Source organism: Dendropsophus ebraccatus, chromosome 12, assembly GCF_027789765.1.
Source record: "Dendropsophus ebraccatus isolate aDenEbr1 chromosome 12, aDenEbr1.pat, whole genome shotgun sequence".
NCBI classification, from domain to species: domain Eukaryota; kingdom Metazoa; phylum Chordata; class Amphibia; order Anura; family Hylidae; genus Dendropsophus; species Dendropsophus ebraccatus.
Window position 1 is genome coordinate 51,468,472 of NC_091465.1, and position 23,489 is coordinate 51,491,960.

General features: G+C 40.5%; 1 protein-coding gene across 3 annotated transcripts in view; it reads right to left on the reverse strand.

Moving 5' to 3' along the window:
- BRSK1 (BR serine/threonine kinase 1) overlaps positions 1 to 23,489 on the reverse strand; it is a 227,696-nt gene that overhangs the window by 66,214 nt on the left and 137,993 nt on the right. For all 3 annotated transcript variants that reach the window (XM_069947613.1, XM_069947612.1, XM_069947611.1), the window contains exon 3: positions 13,640 to 13,725. In XM_069947613.1, coding sequence (XP_069803714.1) covers positions 13,640 to 13,725 — 86 coding nt within the window. The remainder of the gene's footprint in view (positions 1 to 13,639; positions 13,726 to 23,489) is intronic.

The window sequence follows — 23,489 nt, forward strand, 5'->3', positions numbered from 1 at the left end:
TTAGCGAATTATCTTTCAAAAACCAACGACTTTTTTTCGACATGCTGAAAAATTTTTTGAACGACAGTATAATGATTTTGCCTTTGTCGTTCGCTCGTTTACACCAATTCCATGAAGCGATTATCATTAACGAGCGGTCGTTGGAGCGAGTTTATGAACGATAATTGTTCCGTGGAATAGAGCCTTTAGTCCTGGAATTGTGATTGTAAAAACAAAACCTGTCATGGCTGTCATGATAGTTTTTGAACAATCAGGACAATAGGCAATGCATCTTGTAAATGCATCTGAACTGTTAACAGACATAATGCCAAAAGTAGTAACTTGCTGCTCAGATCCCAAGCAATGATAAACAGCAAACGGAGCATCAAGTCATTGGCAGAAGGTTGAGAGGTTACCTATACAGCTCCTGGTGCATAAATCTGTAAACGGGCTCCTATACTACTGGTGTAATTTTATATAACTGAGAGACCCTCATGCACCCAGAGCATGGTGCTTATGTATCAGCCCCTATAGCTATGCTCCTGTGTTGATGGTATGACAACTCAGTGAAACCTGGAAGTCAAAGAGGTTCTGCATCACCTGGATTTGTTATCATAGTCTTGGAGAATATTTGTCATTGTGTGTTTCATAGTGGCCTAAATCATTAAAACCACATCAGTTTCTACTCCTGCCAGCCCCAGACGTCCAGAGACTTGTCATTTGCTCATTAATAATTTAGTTAATACAGACCCACATTTCAGACAATGGCAAATGGCAATGATTGATTCTCTGACTTAGTGTAAAATGTTGTAAAAGGGAGTAAATATTTATGGCAATACTAACACCATAAATAGTTTAGAGGATTGAAATATAGTGTATGTCTAGGAAACATTTTTTAAAACATCTCTGAAGTAATGAGAGCTATATATTCACATGGTAACTGCTCCCATGTGGGGCTCAAGTCTATAGCCTCATTGGTTACATGATCAAGGTACAAGATTAATGGTAGAAATCAAATACGTGAAACGACACATACGATACACACCCAAGATTGCATCTATGTAAAAAAGTATTCCTACTATTTGGAATAATGGCGCTTTGCAACAAAGTGTCAGTCGGAAAAAAACAGTCACTAGAACTATCTTCCTTTATGTTTTTGGTGGCTTTGTGATAGCATTGATTGTAGCCTTTGGGTTCTGGCCTTACACCTAACCAAGGACAATCTCTGCATTGAGTTTATAGGTTTCCCCACACTAAAACACATAAAGATAGAAAATATTTGCTTTAGTACTGTGACACCTACAAACTATATCTACAGGAGCTTTTACAACATCCTGGCATTAATAAGGAGCTGGTCCACCCTGTCAGTTTCCTCAAGATTTTTTCAAGGTATCTGTGGGTATTTTTGCTGATTCATCAAGAAGAGCATTTGTGAGGTCAGATATTGATGTCAAAATACAAGGCCTGGCTCACAATCTCTGTTCTAGTCCACCCCAAAAGTGCTGGACGGGGTTGAAGTCAAAACTCTGTGCGATGACAGCCAGGTTCTTCTACATTGGACAATGTCTTTATCGAAACACATACAATTGTCCAACATGGCTTTGTATGCTGAATCGTTTCTCTAATTGGAACTAATCAGAAATCCATGTCATGAATCACCCGGCAGAGATTTTTTATGCTGATTTTAATAGCAGATGTGGTTTGGTGCTAGAAGAAGAGAATTGGCTACTTTTATGCACTATGCACATCAGCAGTTGGCAACTTTGTTACCCTAGTGGTTACCATCTAAAACCCACTCATGTTACTAGTTCATGATATGGCGAGTTCATATCGCCATATCATATAAGCCTCTTCCCTCGTTATAGTCAGAGATCCAAACATTTCCAAACCATCAAATTTCTGTGCAAAGAAATTTGATTTTTATCCTTTTGCATCACTGGCCAGGCTAGACTAGGACTAAAAGGCCGACCTGGCCCACAAACCCCACCAGTCCCCATAAGAGTTTTCATCAGAAAATTTTTCTGTACTGGGTCACGCTCCTTACCATTCCCATAAAGCATCTGGCACACACAGACGAATGATAGAGGCTGCTGTGGGGCACATCAGGCACAGGCAGTGTCTCTGTACCACACTGGCTGTGGTGGAAGATGACAGAGGAGAATGCACGCTGCGAGAGGTGACAGGTGACAGGTGAGTTTAAGGGGTCTTTTTCCCCCAAGCTGGTAAAAATTTTGGGGTTTGACCCTGGACATTTATGGCTAGCAATGCCCCTGCAGCTAGTACATCTTATTATATTCTTATTAATATATTGAGGATGAGAATGTCTCTGGAAATCTTTCCAGCCACTTTGAGTGAATTACCCATAAGCAAGCAAGGGCAGACCAGAACGGCCACTGTGGACCGCCTATGGAATTGCCCTAATGACACACCCCTGTACACTCAGCACAGGACGCTGCAGCCCAGGGTAAGCAGATGACTGTGATTTTTTTTCTGACCCTCTGTGCCCTGGGTAAGTTTTTCAGGGAAGTCTCTGCAGTACAGAATCCCAAGGGTACAATAAACTATTTTCCTAGAACTAGTTGGATCTCTGTCATTGTAGAAAATAAAAAAAGAAGTATATCATGTTTTTAATTTTTCCCTGCATACAGCCAACTTTTCAATATGGATATATAAAATAAAACCAAAATATGCTGTAAAATAGGAATTTATAATCTCATAGTCTATAATCTCATAATACTAACAACTCCAGAAGTTATGCTTTTTGTTTTTTACTTTATTACTTCTCTTTTAACTAAGCAGGCTTGACAAATAATTCCAACATTACCAAATATGTATCAGGTGAGTATACTAGTTATAAAATTACTATTAAAGCCATAAGAAAGTTGTAGTTATAAGCACCATAAAATACACAACAGGTTAAAAAGTTATTCCCATCTCATAAAGTAATAGAAAATCGCATCGTAATAGAATATCCCATCACTTTATAATCAGGGGGGGTCTGACCTTTGGGACCCCCGTCCATCATGAGATAGAAGATGCCACAGTGCTGATTCAGTGCTGCATCAACAGTCTATCAGGGGAACTGCAGCACATCTTCAATTAAGGGGGACACTCCAGTGAAATTCTTATTTATTTATTATTTTTCAAATCAATTGGTGTCAGAAAGATGTATAGATTTGTAATTTATGTCTATTTGAAAACCTCAAGTCATCCACTACTTATAAGACTGGAGTATAAACGGCAGGAGAGGTTTTCTATGGAGATTTGCTACTGATCTGGACAGTTCTTGTCACAGACAGAGGTGGCAGCAGAGATCAGAGATCTGGAAAGAAAACACCCCTTCCTGCAGGACATATGACAGCTGATAAGTACTGGGAGATTTAAGATTTTTAATAGAAGTAAATCTTTATAACTTTCTGACACCAGTTAATTTGAAAATAAATAAATAAATAAATAAAATCCCTGGAGTACCCCTTTAAGTAAATGTGGCTGGCTACAGTTTTTCTATGTACAATTGAGGGTAACATTGTGTAAGTAAAGACTGTAAAGGGCCTGAATCAGTCTTGCAGACCCTTCATTCAGGATTGCTGGGAGTCCCAAAAGTCAGACCTATACTTATTATAAATTGATGGCATATCCTAGCACTTTATGAGATTGCAATAGTTCTTTAAGCTACAAGAAGTTATTGCAATGATATGGTGCATATATTTATATATTTTTGCTGCCTTTATAATGACTTTGTTCAAGAAATTAATGTAAACTTGTTGTAGAAATGACAGTTTTGATGTATGGCCCTCACCAGCCTTTACAAAAAAAAAATACACATTCTATGATATTATACAAGCGTTCTGCAAAATAGCTGTTTATGCAGTATGTGCTATTACACCGTTTGTACACATACTACAACGTACTGAGAAAAAGCCTAGGAAGCATTCACTAGAGAAAGATGGGAGTAGTGTAAATTGCACCTGTCAGTGGTTTGTTTACATGCGGGTTAGCAAGGTTCAATACACTAAGGAAATTAAAAACCCAATAAAACAAGCGAGGAAAACAGACGGGAAATAAAAATGTAAAGGCAGTGGAAGCTTCAGTCTATCTGGTTATATTCTCATTCTAGGAAAAATGGGGAGGAAATAAATGTGCTACTAGATCTTACCTGTTTACACTCTCCCATTGCATAAAGGTCTGACCTGTCGGCATTAACAAAATATGGAGCACCCTCAAGAGTGAGTGCCGATTGCTATCTGCAGCTGATACCCTGCCATCAGTGACCCACATGAGAGATCACACAGATTCTGGAACTGTAACCCCCTAGATGCTGAAGTCAATAGTGACTGAGATATCCAGGGAGTTATCTGATAAATAGATCACCCCTAACAATGCAATTTTGGAATGCCCATTTTTAAGGTTTTCATTTACGTTGTGAAACATATAAAAAACTAAGTTGGATTTGCAATCATTCTGGCCCACATAATAAAGATAAGATTGTGTCGTTTTTTTTTAAATATAACATTTTTATTACAATTTATTAATAAAAAATAATAAAAAGTGATCAATACGTCCGATCTACACAAATGTGATACTAATAAAAACTAGATATCATTCTGCAAAAAAGGACACCCCATACAGCCACAGAGGTGATAAAATAAAAGTGTTATAAGAGTCACAATGGGACCATTTATACATATTTGCTAAAAAAAAAAAAAAACAACAACAGAAAAAAGGTTTATAAAAGACTTATAGCTCGAAAATGCAAAAATGAAAATTGGCCAGGTCCTTAACCATTTCAGGCTCTGTCCTTAACAGTCATAACAAACTACTTAATGGGAAATACAATTTAATTTTCATTTCAGTTTATGGGAACTCCATATTACAAAACAGCTGGGTTTTGGACCATTCTCTTTACAGCTCAAAATGCCAACCAAAATATATGCTGTATGCCATGCAGGATGAAGAGGCTGTGCCTTGAAACGCGTACTTTTTGCAATAAAGTTCTGATTTTACATCCATCACTATTACTCCCATCATTCAAGGTGTAAAATCCATTGGATGCCGTCAGCGCCACCTCCAGCCTGCTGAACCTTCTTCTGATTCTCCACCGGGATCCCCAGGCCCGCGGAATGGCTGTAAGAGGTTATATATTGATTATGCGATCGGCGGTGTTGGGCTCATAGCACGACCACCCCAGGTGAGCGGCTCTGGAAGCCACTATTTGAATCTCAATTCTTGATTTGCTGTTTTTTCAATCTTTCAAGTTATGCAGGAAGTGGTGTATTCTTTCCAATGTGACACTATGCTCTCTGCTGTCACCTCTGTCCATACCAGGAATTGTCCAGAGCAGTAGCAAATCCCCATAGAAAACCTTGCCTGCTCTTCAGGCTGGAAAGAATACCACTTCCTGCAGGACATGAAGCAGCTGATAAGTACTGGAAGAGTTTTTAATCCGCTTCAGGCTGGGGCTTACATCAGGGGACAGGACTGGTGAGGTAATCTCTTCATAGCTGTAACCCCTCTCTCCCCGGACAGAGAGTGCTGCATGTATGTGCCCACATATGTCCTGCTCATATTCCTTCATGCTCCCTGCAGTCTCTGTCCGCCGTTGTGTTTCCCCTCCTCTCCATTCCTGTACAGTAACTTATAAGATCACATATTCTGCTGTTTCTGAATGTTTGTTTCATCTGTTTTACATGTTATTTAGAATAAAAAATCATTATTTTTGGGGTGTGGAACCAATTGTCTGCATTTCTATGATTTGTTATGGGAACGGCCGGTCTCTGCAAAGATCATCCCGGGCGGCACTGCAGTACTGGCCGGATGATCTTTCTGGCTGCAGTGTTCTGATGCGGGTGCATCAGAACTTTACACAGCACACAATGAAACAAGCAGCTGGAGCTACTCGCTTCATTGTGTGAACTGACAGGTCTTTCTGTGGCTGCTATTCACTGAATTGCGGCCGCAGAAAACTGACGTGTCAGTTCTTTGCGGTGCCGTATGGGATCCCGACCGGAGCATATACTATATACTACGCCCTGGCACGGATCTCATAGCAGATATGGCAGTGTTCCACACCGTACAAAGTACGGCCGTTATTGCAGATGGCAACAACGGCCGTACTTTTACGTAGTGTGAACATAGCCTAAGAGTGGATTTGGATAACAAGCATGGCCCCGAAACAAATTATGCTCGTAATCCAAGGCACCACTGTAATGGCAATTATTTACCGTTATATAGCAGCCATCCACTCAATTTCAACATTGTGTGAACATAGCCTTTTTGTGTTTTCAATCCACTCCTGGTTGAGGTTGCAAAATACTGACCAAATACTGATTGAAATATACTGTGTGTGAACCCAGCCTTAGAAGTCATATAAACAGCATAGCTTCTGAGAATATGTAATTTACACAACCTCCAATACATTCAATGAGAGGTATGCAGAATGTAATGTGAAAATGCCCATAACTGGGCAACCAGCTACCATGTACCCACCCAAGGGCCCACCACATTAGCAATCTTATACTTCATCTATGATTTAATATAACATATTAATATAGCATCAAAGAAATAACCATAATATATTGTAAAAGTGAGAAGATGGTGGCTTACACTTCAGTAAGTAAGTACACTTAGTCACCCCCGCACCCGAGGTTGGAACCCACCTGACCCTTCAATAAAGCCCCCCATACTGGAGCAGTGATTTCCTATGGACGTTGGACTCAACTCTTCTAATTTGCATATTGGGCATGCAGACGAGTGGGCGGTGATTTCCCCATGCCTGGACCAGCATCGAGAGAGGGACTGGCATCAGGATTGGGACCGGCAGGAAGGGGTAAGTATGGGGGGGTTCTACCGGGGGTCAGGTGGGATCCGCCCCGCGTGTGGGGGTTACAGGTTCCCTTTAAGCAAAATGCATACAAGGATGCATATTCATAGTGCGCTCTAGGCAAGACTTAATATGAAGGAGCAAAGTGTAGGTAGAATATACAGTATAGCGCTGCAAATACTCTAACATAATCCTAGGAATGAATAAATTATTTTTCAAGACCTGTGTTTGACCATTAGACTAATACCCACTAGTTTACCCACAAGTCAGAATAAAATATTTTACTCCTGTTATCTACTACAGAGTCTTAGCATTCATTGGGTTTCCTAGAAATATGACTCTCATTAATCTTGCACATTTTCCTTCATTTCCTACCTTTGTCAACATCGATCAACCTTATATTCTCTAGTTTGCTTGACGGTTTTACAATTGCATCTAGATGAGACTTCGGAGCCCCCAAGGCCACACTGAGCTTACACTGGGTGTCATACATTATAGGACAGTACTTCAGGTTACTATGACCTCTACAAGGGCAGTAAATGGGCCCAGACATAGTTTGGACAGCATTTGTACATTACTGATATACTTTTGGTTGTTTTTTTTATTTCCATTTATCAAGCACATACAGTACTGTAAAAAAGTTTTAGACAAGTGTGTAAAAAAAATGGTGAAAAGTAAAGGCTACCATGCACTCAGGGGAAAATAAGTATTTGATACACTGTCAATTTTTTCCGGTTTTCCGACCTACTAAGAATGGAGAGGTCTGTCATTTTTATCGTTGGTACATACAGATTCTGTGAGAGACAGAATCTATAATAAAAGTCCAGACAATAGCATTGTATGATTTTTAAATAATGTGCATTCTATTGCAACACCGGGAAGAAGTAAGGTCCTTAAAAGACTATAGGGCCCACAAACGATCCTTCAGACAGCATAGCGCAGGTATTAGAGCCAGGTGGTCAGTAAGCCGTGTGCAGTAGGCTACCAATGGATGTGACTCACCAAGCCAGATAAAAATGCCAAGATAGGTTTATTAAAAGATAGCGACGCGTTTCGGCACACTAGTCTATCAGTGCCTTTCTCAAGCATTCTATTGCAAGAAATAAGTATTGATGCAATTATTAGAAAACATATCACTGTCTGTTATTAGAAATAGGGATGGTCCGAACAGAGCTCGTACGGAGTTCGTACGAACCCGAACCATCCGCAATGATTCCCGCTGTCTGGCCGCTCCATGCAGCGGGCGGATCCAGCGGGAGGAACGCCTGGAAAACTGGGATACAGCCATAGCCATAGGCTGTATCCCAGTTTTCCAGGCGGTCCTCCCGCTGTATCCGCCCACTGCACGGAGTGGGCAGACAGCGGTAATCCGATGCCGAGTTTGGCGGGTTCGGACCATCTCTAATTAGAAACACAGGATGACTGTCAATCTTCTTTGGTCTGGGGCTCCATGAAAGATCTCGTCTCGTGGGGTAAGGATAATTCTGAAAAAGGTCAGGAATCAGCCCAGAGCTACATGGGAGGACCTGGCCAATGATCTGAAGAGAGCTGGGACCACAGTCTCAAAGATTACCGAAAAACACACTAGGCCATCATGTATTAAAATCCTGCAGAGCATGCAAAGCCCTCCTGCTCATGCCAGCACATGTCCTGGCCTGTTTGAAGCTTGTCAGTGACCATCTGGATCAGTCATGTCAAACTCTGACCCGCGGGCCAAATCTAGCCCGTAGTGCCATTATTTTTGGCCCATCGGGCAATTTAGAGTTTGAATTACATCTGGCCCGTCATTGCACTAGATTATAATATGGGTGGTCCGGACAGCTACTCGGACTGCTCATATTATAATCTTGTAGGCCACAGTCAGTCTAGCCTGTGGTTTAGCCTGTGGCCTAGGAGTATGTGAGCGGTGTCCCGACGCCGGCAGCGCAGTGATGCCATCACATACGTCCTGTGCTGGGCCCCTCCCACGGCCTCTGGGGCAGCAGAAAAGATTCCAACCTAATGGGACAATGGAGCTACATGGAGCAATATTGGGGAGGTTGGCTATTACATGGGTTGGGGTTTAATCATATCATAGCAATTTATAACAAACAGCACTGACAGTACTAGGAACACTGCACGCTGCTCTGACAGTGCCAGGACTGCCGCTTTCGCGCTTCAATAATTGTCAAGGTTGGCCCGCGACTTTGTCCAATTTTTTAATTTTGGCCCACTACGTACAGTATTTGAGTTTGACACCACTGATCTGGATGATCCAGAGGAGACATGGGAGAAGGTCATGTGGTCAGATGAGACCAAAATAGAACTTTTTTGGTATTAACTCCACTTGCCGTGTTTGGAGGAAGAAGGATGACTACAACCCCAAGAATACAGTCCTAACCATAAAGCATGGGGGTGGAAACATCATATTCTACAAAGAGCACAGGACAACTGAATATAAAAGGGAGGATGGATGGGGCCATGTAATGCGAGATTTGGGCCATTAAGAGCATTAAAGATAACAATGACCCAAAACACACAGCCAGAGCAACTAAGGAGTGGCTCAATAAGAAGCATTTCAAGGTCCTGGAGAGGCCCAGCCAGACTCCAGACCTGATCCCAATTGATCAGAATCAGATCAAAAGATCAGAACCCCTGCTGCAGTGTGCACAGACGTGAAGAACTACAGGAAACATTTGACCTCTGTAATTGCAAACAAAGGTTTCTGTACCAAGTATTAGGTTCTGTTTTTCTATTGTAAAAAAAATACTTATTTCATGCAATAAGATGCAAAATAGTTATTTAAAAATCAAACTATTTGATTTTCTGAAATTTCTTTTTATAGGTTCTGACTCTGACAGGTGAAGTATACCTATAAAAATAAAAGTATACCTATAAAAGATTAAATTACACACCTCTCTATTCTTTGTAGGTGGGAAAAGCTTCAACATTGTCAGTGTATCAAATACTTAATTTCCCCACTGTATAATATTATATTTCTGCTCCAAGATGCCAAAGGCAGATAAATTTGGAGTCATACACAGTGTGCAGTCACAAACATAAATATTGTATCCCAATGTATCACAGGGCCCTTAGCCTTAATATGTATCATACATATTGATGCTCAGAATATCCAGTGTCTGCTCTTATGCTCACATCCCATAACACAATCATTTCCATGTCCTTAAATGACCATGCCCAGAGCCATTTCCATGTTGCAATATGTCATCAGAAAGAAACCCGGCCAAAACACAGGAGGCAAAATGTGACTAGACACAAAGTATCCATGATGGAATGCATAAACCCTGAGTATGGAAAAAACAAAGTACTCTGGTACTGCGCTGCTCCATATCTGTATATAGCCATATGGTCCATATACTGCGGATCTGCCTATCCATGACTAATCTAGACCACATTTTTCTTTGCACGTCTAAAAACTGGGGGTTTCGATGGAGCCTGTGGGATTGGGGAAAATGTCTAATTTTGTTTACATTTTTTGGAAAATTAGAAGCTGTTCCATGTGAACAGAGCTATACAGTGTTGCTGTTTTCCCAAACAAAAATAACTGTATATCATATCACCTGTAATATACTTAATATAAGGATGCATCTTTAAGGGCTTTCCAGAATTCTAAAGACACTAATAAATTATCCACATTACACAATTACCTAAACAAATGCATAAAAGAAGCATCACATTCTGGATGGTGCAATGACACAAACACCTTGTTCAATCAGATTGTCATAGGATAGGATCATTTTTTTCTTATAGTTTGTTACATTGTTACTGACAACCAGTATAACCACCATTATAGTAGATTCCTTTGTTGTTGTCATTGTTTTTTATGGTCTTCTAAAGCCATATGAATATATTCTGTCAGGATTTAGGTATGGATTTATTCTGCCTATATTCCTTTAACCATGTAGAGTAATGGGTTATTTTATATCCCAGCCATAGGATGAAAAAAATACATGTGAAATAATGAACACATTGTGGATGCTAAAATTCACTGCATGTTCATTATTGCCCCGGTATTGCTAATGTAAAAAAAGAAAAAAACAATGTACATGATGGTACATTTGCTTTAACCTATGCCTTGATTTACTGGTTAATACATTGATTGAGATCTGCACTGCAATATTTCTGAAAGAAGGAAGATATAACTGGACAGATTCAAAAAAGTTGGTTGGCATTGTATGGAAGCCGTACAATAAATAATGGTGTTGTCACCCAGCTTTTCCAGAAAACAGATATAAATAACAACTTAAAGGGGGCGTTGTCATTTAGTCATTTAGAAAAATATTTAAAATGTCCAAGGAACATGTCGAAAGTCGGAGAACAAGCTGGGACTGTTCATCCATTAGCTTTATCATATGTCTATGGGGCTGTTACACACAGATAATTGACAGTGGGAGTGAAGCATGCTACAGTGTGATTCTCTCCACTCAATCTCCTGATTGAATCAATAAAATTTAATTTTTAAAAATAAGAGATTAATTCTATGATTATTCTTATTGTACAGTTGCTTCTATGTTTAGTCTAATATGAATAGTCTTTATACAACAAACGATTTGCATTAGGTTATCGTCTGTGTTGAAGGCTGTCAATTCTTTGGGCGGAGGGTGGAGTGCGTGTAAGACATCGTATTGAATCAATGGGACAGGAGGATTTTCAAGCGGAGTACTCATAAGCTGCGTTTACACGGAGCGATAATTTGCACGATTAATAATTTCGAAGTAACGATTTTTTTTTTTATAATGATCAGCGTTTAGACGGAACGATATATCATACGGAAAATTTGTTTTGTGATTGTTTTGCGATCGCTTAAGCCACATAGGTAAAATCGGTGAACGACTGTTTACACGAAACGATCTGCGAATTTTTTGCGAACGACCAACAACGATTTAAGAGCATGTTCAAAGATCAAAATGAACGATTTCTCGCTCGTCGTTTGATCGTTTGCTGCGTTTATATGTACGATTATCATGCAAATTCAAATGATAATCATTCCGTGTAAAGGCAGCAATAGTTCCGTCACTAACAGCTAAATGAAAGATAATCTGTCTGCATCCTTTTCCTCAAGACTGATGTTAGATTTTTAGCACTTTGGTACTCCATTTCCAGAATCCCTGTAAGCATTAGGATTTATTATTGTGCCCCACTTGCCCTTATTCTGTTATAGGTTATCAAAAGGGGCTTATAAGGGATATGAGGGGCTTATAAGGGACTACATCCAGGAATATGTAGTGGCTAATAGTATTATAAGTGATAACCAGCATGGTTTTACTAAGGACAGAAGCTGTCAAACCAACCTAATATGTTTCTATGAAGAGGTAAGTAGAAGTCTGGATGGGGGCGCAGCTGTGGATATCGTGTACCTGGATTTTGCTAAAGCGTTTGACACAGTTCCTCATGGACGTCTGATGGTTAAGTTAAAGTCTATCGGTTTGGAAAGTTTAATGTGTAACTGGATTGAAAACTGGATTAATAATCGTACCCAGAGAGTGGTGGTCAATGATTCCTACTCCGAATGGTCCCCTGTAATAAGTGGTGTACCCCAAGGGTCAGTACTGGGCCCCCTTCTGTTTAACTTGTTAATTAATTATATTGAGAATGGAATTAACAGCAATGTTTCTATCTTTGCAGATGACACCAAGCTTTGTAGTACAGTACAGTCTATGGAGAATGTGCAGATGTTACAGGATGACTTAGACAATCTGAGTGTTTGGGCGTCCACTTGGCAAATGAGGTTCAATGTGGATAAATGTAAAGTTATGCACCTGGGTACTAATAACCCACATGCATCATATGTCCTGGGGGGAGTTACTCTGGGAGAGTCACTGATGGAGAAGGATCTGGGTGTAGATAATAGACTACAGAACAGCACACAATGTCAGTCAGCTGCTTCTAAGGCCAGTAGGATATTGTCATGCATTAAAACAGGCATGGACTCACGGGACAGGGATATAATATTACCGCTCTATAAAGCTTTGGTGCGGCCTCATCTGGAGTATGCTGTCCAGTTTTTGAACCCGATTCATAAAAAGGATGTTCTAGAGCTGGAGAGGGTACAAAGACTGGCAACTAAACTAATAAGGGGAATGGAACATCTTAGTTATGAGGAGAGATTAAAAGAATTACATTTGTTTAGTCTCGAGAAGAGACGTTTAAGGGGAGATTTGATTAATTTATTTAAATATATATATGACCTCTACAAGAAATATGAGGAAAAGATGTTCCAGGTAAAACCCCCTCAAAAGACAAGGGGGCACTGCCTCCGCCTGGAGAAAAAAAGGTTCAATCTCCGGAGACGACAAGCGTTCTTTACAATGAGAACTGTGAATCTGTGGAACAGTCTACCACAGGATCTGGTAACAGCAACAACAGTAGAGGGCTTCAAAACCGGCCTAGACAAGTTCTTAGACCAAAATAATATAAATGCATATGTATAGAACCTATCACCCCTCCCCCTTCCCTGTATCCATCCCCTCCTTGGTTGTACTTGATGGAAATGTGTCTTTTTTCAACCGTATTGACTATGTAACTATGTAACATAACAGGAGATGTTGAGCAAGCAGCAATTCTGGCATATGAGTTTGCTCAACAAAAAAAAAACTCCTCTGAATATTTTATGTAAGCCTTACAAAAGAAGAACAAGCAGTTATCATATGTTTTTGTAAACCAGCAAGGCATTAAAAAGCAAGATGCAGGTAATTTACATAACATCCAGATTACTAAGCAATGCTCAGAAGTAAAGGCTGCCTAAAGCAGAGACAATGCATGCGCTTCTCATGCCAAGGAATACAGATGCCCATAGCTCCGCAGGCTGGTGGAAGCAAGGGAATGTCTGTAAATACCTACAAATATTTCTTATTCTCATAGACATCATGCAGCTTGAGTACGTGGGGATGTTCAATCAGCTTCAGGATTGCAATCTCTCTTTCCACCTGCAGGAATGAGATTAAAGTCCATAGGTCAATATTAGAAGAAAAAATAAAATGAGATACAAATGTAGCCAGCCTTGTATTGTGCTCTACCTGTCTGACATACAGATGAAAAGGCTGTTATAATGTCTGCTTTTCTGTTTTTCAGCAGTGCTCTTCTCTGTCTTTTACCTAAAGCTACAGAACCACCCCTGTATGTCATAGATGCTTCACAGATCCCAATAAAAAAGTGAGGCCTCATCCACACTTTAATATAAAAACATGAATCAAACACAGATGCTTGAAGAAAAAAGATGTTTTTCAGAATATAACTATTGATAGCCTCTTCACAGGATAAGCTGTCAATAGATGATTGGTGTGGTGCCAACCTCCAGCTCCCTGTGCTACAGTGAGAGCGGAGCAAGAAGCAGTTGGCTCTGATCCCCATGTAGCGGCAGTGCTAGGGTACTGCAGCACCTGCTCGTATTCATTTCAGGGGAGGGTGCCTTTTTTTTTTCTTCATAGAGTAACTAAACTGTTAAACTAGGTTTATATCAAAATCACAGCTTTTTTTTGTGGACGACCATCATGTAACTGCAAATAATGGCTGTTATTTTTAAAACAACAACATTATAATATTCATTATTATTATTTTGTTCCTAACTTTGCTTTATTCTGAATAAAAGAGCTAAGGTGTCATTGCTTAAAGTGTCACTGTCGTTTGGGAAAACTTTTGACAAGTCGTAGAGACATGTCAAAAGTTTTGATCAGTCTGGGTCAGACACGTACCGATCAGGAGAACAAGCAAGAAGGGGACTGCACTGCAGCAAGTCCTCTGCCCGCTCTGTGTAAGAAAAAAAAGAGTCTGGCTCCCGAGACTTACATTATGAGCCCAGCTCTTTTTTCTAACACTCCTTACTCGTTCTGTACACTCTGACCCAGACTGATCAAAACTTTTGACATGTCTCTATGACATAAAAACAAAAAAAGCAACAGCAACCTACAGGTGCAATACCGCCCATATTCCCCCCAGCATGCACGTGATAAAAACCTGCTCTATAGATATTAAAAAATGAGAATCTTAGCAAACCATTTTATCAGAGTGTACCATATCACCACGTTAAGGTGTCCTCAGAGACATGGTTCTACTCTAGCATTCTCACACTAGCAATGGCCTCTTCAAATAATGTCTTTATATAGAACTCACAGGACATGGGTGGAGTGCAGGAGGTAGCCACACCCCCCACATACAACAGAAAAAGCAGTTGGTGGCACTCAAATGCCTCTGTACACACTGTAGGTTGCACACCGCTCAAAAAGGTACAGCAACCTATAGGTGCAAGTGCTAACCATTTGATCAAACAGAATGTACCACGCAACATGCGGTGTGCAACCTACAGTGTGTACAGAGGCATTGGAGTGCTGCCGACTTCTGCTTTTTCTGTTGCATGTGGGGTGTGTGGCTACCTCCTGTTGGCTTGCACTCCAAACGTGTCCTGTGGGTGCTATATAAAGAGATTATTTGGATCCTATCCTGTAGGCTTAGGGCCCTATTCCACCGGACAATTACTGTTCAGATTATCGTTAAATCGTTCGAATCTAAACGATAATCATTCGGTTGAAATGCAGTTAACGATTAACGACCGAACGAGAAATCGTTGATCGCTTTATAAAACCTAGACCTATTTTTATCGTTGCTCTCATTCGCAAATCGTTCGCATTGAATAAGATGTCGTTCGGTCGTTCGCAGTAGATATGAACGCAATAGCGAAGAAATAGCGAAGAAACAACTATCGCAAATACGATCATAAGTAACGATTATTGTTTCATGGAAATGAGTGAACATTTTCAGGTCTTTCGCAATAGCAGTCGTTTGAGATCGTTAACGATTATGCGAACAATAATCATCCGGTGGAATAGGGCCCTTAATGTTAGCCCAGGAGAGGCCATTGCTAGTGTAAGAATGCTACAGTAGGACCATGTCTCTGAGGACATCTTAACATGGTGACATGGTACACTCTGTTTGATCAAATAGTTTGCTAAGATCTTAATTTTTTAATATCTATAGAGCAGGTTTTTATCGTGTGTATGCTGGGGGTAGTATGTACGGTAGGCACTTGCACCTGTAGGTTGCTGTTGCTGTACTTCAGCCACATGCGGCATGCAACCTACAGTGTGTACAGAGGCAATGGAGTGCTGGCGACTTTATGACATGTCAAAAGTTTTTCCAACCACAGTGACACTTTAATAAGGAAAACAATCTGATTGTTTCTGCACACTCAAAGAGAGTTTTCCCACCTTAGCATGTTGTCTTCATTTCGTAAAATAAGGGGTCACATTCTGATCAATGGGGGTCTGACCCAACAGCAGAGGAAAAAAATTGTCCCCAGAACGAGTGGAGTGCATCAATGGTATGCAGCCAGCACTCCATTCACTGTCTATGGGGTTTCGAGCAGTGCTGGGCTTAGCATGAATGCAGCCCTGGTTGTGTTTTTAAGTTTCTTTATAGTGTTGTAAAGTTTACAACACATGTATCAAACTGCTGCCCTACAGCTTTTGCAAAACTACCATTCCCATCATTCTGGGACAGCTAAAGCTTTGGCTGTCCAGGCATGATTGGAATTGTAGTTTTGCTACAGGTAGAGGGCTGCGAGTGTGACACCCCTGGTAAAAACACTTACATGCCCAGATTTATCAAAGTGTGTACAACAGAAACTGGTGTAAACTGCCCATTGCAGCCAATCACAGCTAAGCTTTCTACTATCCTGTAATTAATTGTAATGAATTGAACTAGTAACTATTTACCAGTTCAACATTTTTGCAGATGTGGATACGGATGCAATTATAAATTTTTCATGGAGTAAAAATAGTGGACCTATATGTGGACCTGAAAAATCACTGAACATGTGAATGAGGTCTAAGGCTATGCATACACTCAATATTTTGACACTCATTTTCAGACAGATTTTTTTTGTATGTTCAGGCTATGTTCACTCATTGGTTCAGATCTATCAATCTGTCTGAGATAAAAAAAAAAAATGTCTAATTTTTGGTCAAATAGCAAACAATCACAGCCTAGCATTCGTTTCTCAGAATAAGCTGTGATTGGTTGCTATCTGTCTGAGGCAAAAATCAGACATATGTTTGTCTCAGATTGATAGATCTGGGCCATTGTTTTTTAACAGTTTTTTTTTCCAAGCATAAATAAATTTTTTGCTCGTGTTCCATATTTTCAGACCAGGGTTTAGGGGACATAAATCACCCCAAAAACATGCCAAATACAGTCCAAAAAAAGTTTTGTTTTTTAGATGAGAAAGGGCCAAAAGAAGTAATTTGCCCCTAATTTAAGTGGTGACACTCCACGATGTCTTTTTTTATTGGCCATTTCATGGCCGCCCAAAAACGGCCGTTTTTTGGACAGCCGTTACTTTGGCACCGAATCGCGAGTGATCATAAAAATGTCCGCGACATTGCAGGAATATAGCCAATGTCTGTAATATTTATTATCTGTAATAATACAGAAACTTAAACTAAGGCTGATTTTATACAAGTATAATATGATCAAAGTTTTGAGCAGTGCCAACCTATCTTCGGTGCCATTACTGCAGTTGCCTCCATAACCATAGGACTGGAATGCAATTTTTCTTCTATAGACTTAAAACTAAGCAGAATAATTAAAGTTTACTTTTTCCTGTTTACTGCGCTGCTTTGTTATAAATGAAGTAGCAAGCAGACTCTTCCAAATGTTAACACTACAGTGCGTGAATACTACAGAGAAGCTGCATACATATGCATAGAGTGAAAGTCTGGCATATATAATGTGACTTCCCCTAGAGGCAAATTATCAAAGCCAGTACTGATAGTGCTAGATAGATGTTACAGTATATAAAGCAGTTATGACACACACAATTGCTAGGAAGGTCTTGAGCCAAGCATAGCACAGTCCTCCAGCATGCAGGTAGACACTAAACATTGTATAGGCAAAACTCTCTACTTCAACACAGAGATGTATAGGCGTAGCTCTCTACCTGAACACAGACATGGGGGAGCACCATAACAAAATAAAAACCCACCAAACAATCCTGGGATCAGCACACTGTATCTACATGTCAAACAGAGACAAATACATAGCCACAACACATTCTGTGCCATTAGTTCATATCTTCAATGAGGTGCTCTGGCTCTCAAAGAGTAGCTGTGTCCAATCTTGTACAGAAAAGAAATATAGGCGGCACTCACATGGGATAAAATTGTATTCCTTTCATTAATAATGAAAGTTTGGTGGGGCTGTGGTTGGTGACAGCTGTTTCCCTATACAGGCATTTCATCTCTGGCCATTGCTCACACCACAGCCCCAATCTTGAATGAATTAACAAAGGAATGTGATTTTATCCCTTGGTGAGTGCTGCCTATATTTCTGCTTTTGCACAAAGTAAAAGCCCTCCTTTCCTGATGCTGGTTCAAGGGGTATTAAATGGTCAGTAAAGTGCAATTTACTTCCATTTAAAATGTAGCTGTTTTTAGACTAAAAGGTATGTCTAAAATTTCAGCAACTATAGATCTTCCTTCTAATTGCTTGTTCACAGCTGGTTATTAGGTTCCATCCATCTCTAGTAACAGAAACTTCAGAATGAAACACAGGAAGTGGGGGCGGGTCATTATCACAGGCCCAGTGCAGTGTACACAAAGCCTGTGTCTGCTACCAGCCAAAGAATTGCTGCTATGCTACCAGCCAAAGGATTGCTGCTCTGCTACCAGCCAAAGGATTGCTGCTCTGCTACCAGCCATATGATTGCTGCTCTATTGCCTTTGCTGTCAGCCTTTGGATTGTATTTTTTGTGATTAACCAGGGTCTAAACACTTAGATTTTATTATATTCTTACAGATTCATCAGTCATTAGCCAGGCAGCAATATTACACGTAGCGATCCTGGCCGGGCGCCTGAGGATTTTAGGTTAGGACCAAAAGACACAATCAACCGACGATTGTTTTTCATTGGCTGATCATCGTCTTTATTACACAGGGCAATAGTCTGCTGAATCGGCCTGATTGGGCAGATTATGGCTCCTTGTAATAGGGCCCTAAAGCCCCTATTACACATGGCGACATAGAGGACCAAACGAGCAGATTGCTGCTGTATGAGTCGTTTGTCTTTCAACATCGTTCCGAGTAATAGAAGGCAACGATCAGCCAACATGAATGATGTCGGCTGATCGTTGCCTTCTATTACAGGAAACGATTATCAGCTGTAACGGCCGATATTGGCTGAATATGGCCGATAATCGTTCCCTGTAATAGGGCCTTAAGGCACTGTTGCCCAAGGGCCTGTTGAAACCTGAAGCCTGCCATCTATCTACCTATCTATCTACAGTATCTATCTATCTATCTATCTATCTATCTATCTATCTATCTTTTATTTGTCTATTATCTAATCTATCCATCTCATATCTAGCTATTAAATTATCTATCTATCTACAGAAAGGAAAAATTACTCCAGCACTCGCAAAATAGTGAAGAAATGTGTGAGTTTATTTACCCATAGAAAAACTGCGATGTTTCAGTCCAGTCAATGTGGAGCTTTCTCAAGCTAGTTCTCAATGATTTAAGAAAGATCTGCATTGATTAAACTGAAACGTCATTATTTTGGAGTGCTGCACATTTTTCATTTAACCACAGTATCTATCTCATATGTATCTATTATCTAATCCTATCTTTCACTCCAGAAGTAGCGTGAAAAAAAACTTTGGGGGATATTTACTAATGTAGGTTGGTGTTTTTTGTTCCAATATATTATGTGTGATTTATGGAAAAGTTGCACTGTCCTAGTAATTGCGTCTAAGAAAAAAAAGACGCAAAAAAAAGTTGCAAACGCCTGTACCAGTTTTTGCGACTTTTCAAAAAGTTGCAAATGATCAATTGGGTGTGAATTTGTGGGTAAATACTCAAAACAGGCAGATTAAAAAAACCTTGCATCTCATAAACATTTATCTGTCAAATACACTGGTTCTAAATAGAACTTAGACCAAAAATTGGTGAAAAATTCAATCATTCACCTAAAAATAGACACAAAGCCCTTGATAAATTTCCAAGGTTTATTTCCCCATAAGGCTACATTCACCCGTCCGTTGTTCTGTCTATTGGCATGCAACTGCAGACAGAACATAGTACCAGTGCTATTCAATGGCCCCGATTACAGGGCCGTACATGTGTACAGGGCCGCAATCTGTGCCACAATGCTAATAATGTGAAAATATAGTGCTCTGTGAAGCCTGTAGTGCTGCCCGGGAAGCACTTCAGGTGTGTAAATGTAGCCTAAGACAAGCAGCGACATTTCAGTCCCACAATCAGTTCAGTTCCACCATCTACTAGCGCTAACAGCACAAGGTCCTGTAAAACAGCAAAGTGGCCATGTTAAGTTGTGTCAGCATCACCATGACAACCACAGACCCTGTGTGTGGTGCAGTCACTGACAGTCACAGAGCTGTTGCAGGACATGTGCAAGTTGTGTAAGTGTGACGTAGTGAATTATATGTTTCCCTGTTTAGTCGTCCAAAAATTTGGAAGGTATGTTCTAGTTACAGGGCCAGTCCGGGGTATATTATATCTACAACTACCTGTACATGTCGCCTCTAAGCTCTTGGTGTTCTAAGTGCCCAAGCTCTTTAGTGTTCTAAGTGCCCAAACCATAAGCTGCTTGCTTAGTCACAAGTGTATATAATGACCTCTGTAGTAATGGCCCTATTCCACGGGTCGTCTAGAGGAGCAAACGAGCGCTCTCAACGTTCGTTTGCTCTTCGTTCCCCGCTCGCTGCCGCCACTATTCAACGCAGCAGCAGCGATCGGGTGAGTGCAGGAGGGTCGGCGGGGAGCTGCGGCGGGGGGCTGCCCCGGTGATCGCTGATCGTCCGGGCAGCCCATAGGATACAGCAGCGTCTGCTGCCGATGCTCCTATTCAACGGAGCGATGGCAGAAGATCGTTGCTGTATCAGTCGCTTGTTTTTCAACATGTTGAAAAACAAGCGACTGCAACGATCAGCCGACATGAACGATGTCGGCTGATCATTGCACTCTATTCCACGGGCCGATTATCGTCCGTAGCGGCTGATATCGGCTTAATACGGCCGATAATAGTTCCGTGGAATAGGGCCTTAAAGTGCATCACCAGTCATTAAAGGGTTAATGCTTCAGATCACTTTGGGCCTGTGTAGTCACCATGGTAACTGTGAACTGTGAGGACAGTCGCTTAGGTCAAAAAGAAGGTTCCATAAAAGAAGCACACGCCAGAAGAGGACCTTGAGCTTGATTACTCTTCTCTCCCCTACCCATGATATAATTTGGAGGTTTCAACAGGAGAAGAGGTTGTCTGCTTTAGACTACCCCTTTAACCGGGTCTCCACCTTTTTGCTAGAACCGAATCTGTAAGGGATAAAAGATACTTCCACCTAGCTATTAATAAGGCGACAGATATGGCAGCCAGAACACTCTCACATCCGGTTTAGTATATTCATTTTTGCTATGTTATTGTCTGTAAATTAGAAAAAAATTACTAATTCTTAAACTATGTTATATTGGCATTACCCTCTAATCCCATGGGAGGGGCAGCTCTACAGTCATGGCTCCCTCGAGATTTCCTCCAAGGGAGGTTTTTCCTCGCCTGAGTGCTGTAGGGTGACTATTTGTGAGTCGGGGGTCTGCCATTTTCAGTGTCAATGTGAATTTAAATAAAATTGTGACTATTTGACACCTGTTTACAATGTTCTTTGTCTTTTTTTGTTTTTTCATTCATTTTCTTTGGGAGTTGGGGGTCTATCACACATTGCATAATCATACAGCTGGACATTTGCCGATCATAGAAATACCTCCTTCATTCCATCCTCGGCAGGGGATCTCCTGATATCTTTCTATGAGTTCACCATCAAAACTTAAAGTTTGAGGAAAGGATTGGGGATATAGCCCATTCACTTTTACACCAGTACCCCAGCTGTTTAGAACACATCACACAACTATAACTTATTGTGGCATCCAATGCAGGCCTATAGAAAGGGCAACCTTGCTTTTCCAGGTGCCTGAATGTCAATAATGACTATTTAGGCAGTAGAGGTTATTTACTGGTGGTTTAGGCAAATGGGACATACATGATGGATTCCAAGTCTTTGGGAGCTATACATACTCTCTATATAGATAGTGTTGGTTGGTGTGTAAGTTACCTTGGTTCCTGAAAGGCTAATCTGCCTAGAGCAAGTTGGATTTATTTAGGTAGATTTAATGTTCAGCCATCTCTATTACACCTCCAAGCCGGGAACCCTGACAAGTAAATCTGCCTATCTAGGTAGGTGTAGAATTTAGCAGTATTACCCAGCTTTCTTAGGCTTTTGGATAACAAATCCAGTTAGTTTCTCAATAATATGAGACTTATGGACATGGCGACCTGGGACAGCTGGGTAACAACTACTGTATAGCTGTGATGGAAGATAAATTGGTTATGTAAAACCCAGAATGCATCCATCATATACTGTGTATATCTATCAAGCAGTATCAGGTCTGTGATCATCTTTGTGGCTGCATAGTGTTGTCACTCGGCTTTCATGCTGTGTAGAGGGGATTTATCATTATACAAAGCAAATTTGGAAATTATCAGGAGGGGTTCAACAGAGGGCAAGGCTGGCCCTGCAGCCAATAATCACCCCCTGTAAGAGTCACTTAAGAAAGCAGTTCATAAACAATAAATTGTCCATTATAGATTACTCCTTTGGGTTTCAGTATATACCTGCAATAGTCACAATGTAACAAAACAACTAGATATATCAGAAAGGTGTAATGACAGTCACAGTGTCTGGCACCCATTTATAGAATAAAAGTAGCCATGCTGCAGAGTTCACTCCACATTAAAACACATGGGGCTTCAGAAACAGCCAAGCAAAGCCAACTTTATACTTTTAACTATAACAATAACACTCTAACTATTTATATGCATATAGTTAAAAAAAATAATTAAACATCACTATCAGGACTAGAGATGAGCAAATCATGTCGAAGTTTGGGTTTATACAAACCCAACCATCTGTATTTGAATCCCACTGTGTTCCCGTTCCGTGGGGAAGGTGGAGACAGCCTAAGTCCTGTCTGGAAAACAGGAATACAGTCTAGGTCATAGGCAGTATTGCCGTTTTCCAGGCGGGACTCAGACTTTCTCCACCTTCCCCACGGAACGGGAAGACAGTGGGATTTAAATGTAGATCGTTTCACCTTTAATTAGGACCAGATATTACTTCCACACAGCGTTAAATGTTGCCTTCACCCAGTTTTTGAAGTTAATACACCACTCCAATCAGACCACCACTTCATGACAACCACATAATGACTATATACACTATCTACAAACCTATATTACCACAATAGATTGGCCACCACATAATGACTATATACACTATCTACAAACCTATATTACCACAATAGATTGGCCACCACATAATGACTATATACACTTTCTATAAACCTATATTGCCACCATAGATTGGCCACCACATAATGACTATATACACTATCTACAAACCTATATTAACACAATAGATTGGCCACCACATAATGACTATATACACTTTCTATAAAACTATATTGCCACCATAGATTGGCCACCACATAATGACTATATACACTTTCTACAAACCTATATTATGGCCATAGATTAGCCACCACCTTTTTGTTTCTGAATAAAACACACTACACACAGACCAATAGAATATATAATATACTTCTTCAGAGACTTCTACTAATATGCAGACAAACAT